This window comes from Vipera berus (assembly GCF_964194415.1).
Source record: "Vipera berus genome assembly, chromosome: Z".
Classification (NCBI taxonomy): Eukaryota; Metazoa; Chordata; class Lepidosauria; order Squamata; family Viperidae; genus Vipera; species Vipera berus.
Window position 1 is genome coordinate 32,494,612 of NC_138205.1, and position 6,000 is coordinate 32,500,611.

A 6,000-nucleotide genomic window follows, 5' to 3' on the forward strand; every position below is an offset into this window, starting at 1 on the left:
TTCTGAACAGATATACTTCTAAACAAATTTGAATATGATTTCTTATAAATGAACCCTATAAAACAATGAATTTTTTTTGAGGCTTACCAATTGTTTGGCCCAATTTTTACTTTATAGGGAAATGAACCAGATTTTCAGTTACAAAAACAACAGCATACATTGGCTGTAAGTAAAAGTTCCAAATCCAATTTAGGGCTATATTTTTAATGACACTAATTACTGCTACACATGGACTGTGTGGATCAAATTGGCACCAGATGTTACCCCAACCTGTGTTCTTTTCCTTCTGTGTCTTATAAGTGGCTATTTTGTTCTTAAGCCTGCTTTCCAGCAGCAATTTCTTTAAATCAGAGTTTCTCAAGTTCCAGATGGGTAGATTTCAAGTCCTACAGCCATTGGGAGATATAGATTAATAAATAAATTCACTATCTAGCATTCCCCTACTGAAAATTTGGGCAAGTGAAATTGCAAAAGTTGAAAAACAAGATTTTAAGGCAAGGATGTCCAACCTTGACAATTTTAAGTCTTATGGACTTCAACTTCTACTTGTAGGAATTGAAGTCCACAAGCATTACAGTTGCCAAGTTTAGACACCCCTACTTTAACCTAATAGGGACGCGGTGGCTCAATGGGTTAGGACACTGAGCTTGTTGATCAGATGGTTGGCAGTTTGGCGGGTCAAATCCCGACTGCCGCGTAACAGAGTTAGCGCCTGTTACTCGTCCCAGCTTCTGCCAACCTAGCAGTTCTAAAGCACGTAAAAAATGCAAGTAGAAAAATAGGGACCACTACAGTAGGAAGGTAACAGCGTTCCGTGCGCCTTTGGCGTCTAGTCATGCCGGCCACATGACCGCGGAGACGTCCTCGAACAAGCGCTGGCTCTTCGGCTTTGAAACAGAGATGAGCACCGGCCCCTAGAGTTGGAAACGACTAGCACGCATGTGCGGGGGAACCTTTACCTTTACCTTTTTACTTTAACCTATAAATTCTTTATCCTATAGGTATACTGTACATACTGAGACCATTAGTATGAATATTTGCTGTCATACTATAATTATAAAGGTACCAGAAAGGGTGTTTTAACAGATGTGGGAAGATATCATTAAATTAAATTTATACACAGTAATCAATTACATTAATTTTAGATTTTTAGATTTGTACCAGGCCCCACCTATTTTCCGGAATGCAGCTCTTTACCTGAAAAGATTAGGCAGCTGGCTTTTTATCTCTTTACAGAAGTATTTGATCAAACATCCCATCGTAGCCCAGCCCAGCCCAGCCCAGGCATGGAGTTATGGTCCAAGGACAAAAGGAAAGTAGTAAGATGGAGAAAGGTGCTTTAGCTCTATCAAATATGATTCTTCTGTACATTAGACATGCAGTCAGCAGGAGGGAATAAAGGAGAGTGCACAAATCCCAGGAAATCATCTGCAAGATGAGACTTGCATTTGCTACAACAAAGCCAAGGGAATAAAGTGAAAAAGGTGACTGCCACATTACTACTTGGAATGCCCCCCCAACCCCCACTAGAATCCAGCCAAGAGCCACCAATTCATGTGCCCTGGGGGAAAGTGCTTTCCTACATCCTCAAATAAGGCAATACTCAGCAACAAGCTGAAATCCTTCAGGAGATTAACAAAATAGGCCTGACACTGACCACGTCCTTAACGTGCCCACTAAGGCACCCTGTGCTCTGTGCCCTGTTTTTAATTTAGCTTTACTGGCACTGGGCATCACACTGGCTTCCATTTAAGTTCCCAGAATATTCCTAAGGTAAAAACATTCTAGGGCATTGTAGGAAAGTTAATGGGTAAGCCAGGTTCACTTAACAACTGTGTTAGTAAACAACTGCAGTGATTCACTTAACAACTGTGTCAAGAAAGGTTGTAAACTGGGGCAAAACTCACTTAACAAAAGCAACAGAAATTTTGGGCTCAATTTGGTCGTAAGTCGAGGACTACCTGTACAATAATTTAGCATGAAGGTAAAATTCAGGAAACAGAAAAAGTTCAGAAGAAAAATGGTCTTCCCCCCCTTTTCCCCCCCCCCTGGACTTCTTTTTCTCTGGGTTTAACTGGGAATAATTTATTTAAATAGGACCTGAGACAGACAAGAGATAGTTTCACAATATCATACTTCTCTCTATATATCTTTTCCTTTCTCATGTGAGAAACATCAAGCAAGATATATACAGCTGTCCCTCTCTTTGCAACAGTAAATCTTGAGTTCATTTCTTGGAAAAGACTGTAATCCACTTTTGGCCTTCCAATGAATGGTAAATATTTTTTTTCTATCAGGTTTTTGATCTGCCACATTAAATTCTCTCTTAGTCCACATTTTATGGTCAAAGTATATTATCTAAATGAAACTGGCTTTATTGATTCATTATATACTAGAGTATCCAAGTTGAGTTGAACCCATAGTAATTTTATGGACAAACCCATGCAGTTTTCAGGACAATAATGCAGAAATGATTGCTACTATCTTCTTATATTCCTATCTGCCAAACTCCTATCGAGTTGTTAACTAGCCAGCCTTAAGTTACTTCTTAACTAAAAGATCTAATAGCCATTTTGGTTGTCTTCTGAAGATAAAGCAGGATACATTTAAAATTAAGCAATTAAATTAAATGCATATATATCAATAGTTATTGCTTCTTTTTTCATTATTATATTTTTGGACATCTTACAACTTTTGACTGAAGCTTCAAAAACCCAATACTGATTGCTGAGTATATCTAGTTATAAAACTCAGTATTAATTTATAAACTGCAGTCGCCAGATTAGGTGATTCACGTTAGTTTCACACGTAATGACATTCCGTGTTAGTGAAACAAGAAGGCAGTTATATTCACAAAAGATTGATGGGCCTTTTATCTAAACTGATTGTTTCCAGCCTTGCATCCTCCAAATATTTGGGATTGCAACTGCTATGAGCTCAACCAACAGACACAAAAATCATGAAGATGGGCATTGCAGTGTAAACCAAAGGAAGAGCTGTGTTGAAGAAATAGATTTACAGGCACATTAATGAACATTCATCATTATATGCACACAAGAGGAAAAACTTGGCTGAAGAATACCTTGCATGCTATTGAATAATAAGACATACACAAGAAAAAATTAATAAATTAGTACATATTTTGAAGCACTTTGGCTGAAGTTAGCTCAGACTTAATTTAAATGGAAATTATATGATATTACCCCACTCACAAATTCCTGCTTAAAAAGGTTTCAGAGCTAATGCTAGCTGTTCAATTGCATTTCTCTAAATGTCCCTAGCAGCGGTTTTGAATAAATTCTTTGTTAATATTGCAACAGTACAGTATTTACAATAGTTTCTTGGTTTTCAGAAAATTCTTAATGCAGAAACAGGGAAAGGATAAAATAAACTACAGAAAAATATTACATGTATTCATGAAACTAATATGACACTATAATATCTCATATCCAGTTCTGCACCACATGGACAGAGATGTACCAATTTCCAATTTAAAGCTATAAAATCTTTTTATTCAGTATGGCTACTTTGAGATGTCCTGGAGCAGAATCCTCAACACCCTTATGGGAATTGTAATTCAACACATCTGGTGGGCACTAAGTATAAAAAAGATAAATAGATAAAACTCCAACTAAATAACTAGAATAAGCCTAACAGGTGCATTGTGCAGAATATATATAAACCAGTAAGTTTATGGTCTCTGTGCGCGCACACATCCTTTTGTACTTACATGCTTGTTACTTAGTAAGAGACTAGAAACAGACTGCTTGCCTCCAAAAAAGGAATCAAAAGCATGGCTTTTAATTGAAAGCAGACTGGAGAGACTATCTGCCTTTATGTTTGCAAAATGAATGCAAAATTGGGGAGAGGGGGGTTGGCATAGCTTTTTTTTCTTTACAGTTCAAACAAAGTGTTAAAATGGGGGGGGGGAGAAGAATGCTTTATATCCAGCAGAATCCCACCCATCTCTATTCAGAAGGAAGTCCCATTGAATTTTGTGAGACTTGCTTATGGGAGAACCAAGCTAAAGTCCATAAAGAATAACTGATATTCATTTAGATGTCAGGAAACTCTGACGATCCTGAAATCCAAATGATTTTTAATTACCATCACTGTGCTCGTTGAATGAGCCTGTGTAACTCACAAACCTGCATCTCCCTCAGTTCCGATATAGTTGCTCATAAGAGAATTAGCCCCAATTCAGAAAGGGTGGTGGTGGTGGTAGGGAAATCCATAGTAAAAGGAGCTCATTTCCAGCAATTTCTCACCACCCCACCAAGATATTGAAACAGCTTTGCCTCCCCACCCCCACCCCCAATGTTCGGTTTCATTTCCACTTACAGGTATCGTTCAGGATGGAATTGATGGTGCAGAGCTACCGAGAACCCGAAGTAACTGTCAGGAGTTTTGCCTTTCTTGAGAACCACGAATTTAGTGTCCAAGTTGAAGGAAGCACATCTTAGAGGGGCTAGAGACAGCCACAGCATGTATCCCAAAAGCAAAAGCGGGCGCCCCCAAATCCGCTTCCTTTGCCCAGAGGCTACCCGGAGAAGCTGAAAGTGCGTAGTGGCCATAGCTTGCCAGATGAATTTCCCTCCTGCCAGCAAGCGCCCGTTCAGAATGTGGCTGGCTTGCTGGGAAAGCCGATAAAGAATAATGCTGCTGGTTGAGGAATGTTTTCTCTCGCTGCTGCTCCGATCCTCGCTCGCAGTGAAGACGCCCCTGTTTTCTCCCCGCCAAAGCTTTGATTCTACTGCTTGCCTGAGCGGGTAGTTAAAGGGAAGCGCGCGTCATTACCACTCTCCAGCTTCTCCTTTCTCTCCACCTTGCACGCACTCTAATCGGCTGCTTCTCCTGTACTTTTCTTCCGGGGGAAAAGAAACAAGAGCTTATGATCTCTTAAAGGGCCCGCCCAGATTGGATACCTGCCCAGCACATAAAAGGGGGAGGAGGAACTGATAAGTAGCAGTTAAGGTGTTGGGCAAAAATGCAGGAGGCCCCATTTCAAATTCACTCCCAGTCATGGGAACCCAGTTGGGTCTGTCGTTGCTTCTGGATTAGATCTACCATACAGGGCAGCTGTTGGGAGTAGAATGGAAGAGGACTGGCATATAGAAAATATAACGCTACATTATTATACATTATTATAGTGGTAATCATAATGCTAATAAACTAAAGAACATCTCAGCAAAACAATAGTTATAGTTAGTAGGCTACATTTGGATACTTATTTGTATTGGGAGGCTGCAGCAATATGAGTGATTAGGGAAATACCCTCCACACGTTTGGAAGCATGACTGTTCATTATACACTACAACATAAATGATGGGTTACAAGAAAAGTTGTATTTTTATTCCACCATAAATAAAAGAGATTTATGCAAGAGCTTTCCTAAGCCATATAGACAAATAGGGCTTTATCCAAAGTATGGTTCAGTATATGACATGATCAAACTGAACAGATTAGTTAAAGCATACTGTATAGAGAATTCAATTTTCCTAACTCATTTTTATATAGTTGGAGCCATTCCTTGGGACATGGAAAAAATAAAACTACATGATCATAGAAATCAGGCAGAGGAGAAGGACTGTCCAAGTCTTGAAAGTGCTTTTAGTATAAACAAACTTTCTCATTAATGGGGGGGGGAGGAAATAAAGCTTGGTTTAGTTTTAGCCAATAAGAATATGTTTTGGCATTTTTGATGACATTGTTACTTTTCTAGTTAACTGCATAGTGCAGTGATGGCAAACCTTTTAGAGACCGAGTGCCCAAACTACAACCCAAAACCCACTTATGTATCATCGGGTGCTGGATGGGCATGGCCCATTGGGTGGTTGTGGCCAATTGGGTGGTTGTGGCCAATTGGGTGGGCGTATCCCATTGGGTGGGCGTGGCTGCAGTGGTAATGGCAGACTGGGTGGGACTAAAAAGTTCAGTCAATCAATTCCAACTTTGTGAGATCTTTTTTGCAAGAAGTTGAATTGACTGGTTGAACTTTTT

At 39.6% G+C, this 6,000-nt stretch overlaps 1 protein-coding gene across 3 annotated transcripts in view; it reads right to left on the minus strand.

Annotated features, from left to right (window-relative positions):
* ITGA3 (integrin subunit alpha 3) overlaps window positions 1–4,840 on the minus strand; it is a 96,716-nt gene extending 91,876 nt beyond the window's left edge. For all 3 annotated transcript variants that reach the window (XM_081345526.1, XM_081345527.1, XM_081345528.1), the window contains exon 1: window positions 4,342–4,840. In XM_081345526.1, coding sequence (XP_081201652.1) covers window positions 4,342–4,574 — 233 coding nt within the window. In that variant the 5' untranslated portion in view covers window positions 4,575–4,840. The remainder of the gene's footprint in view (window positions 1–4,341) is intronic.
* Window positions 4,841–6,000: the final 1,160 nt, after the last annotated feature.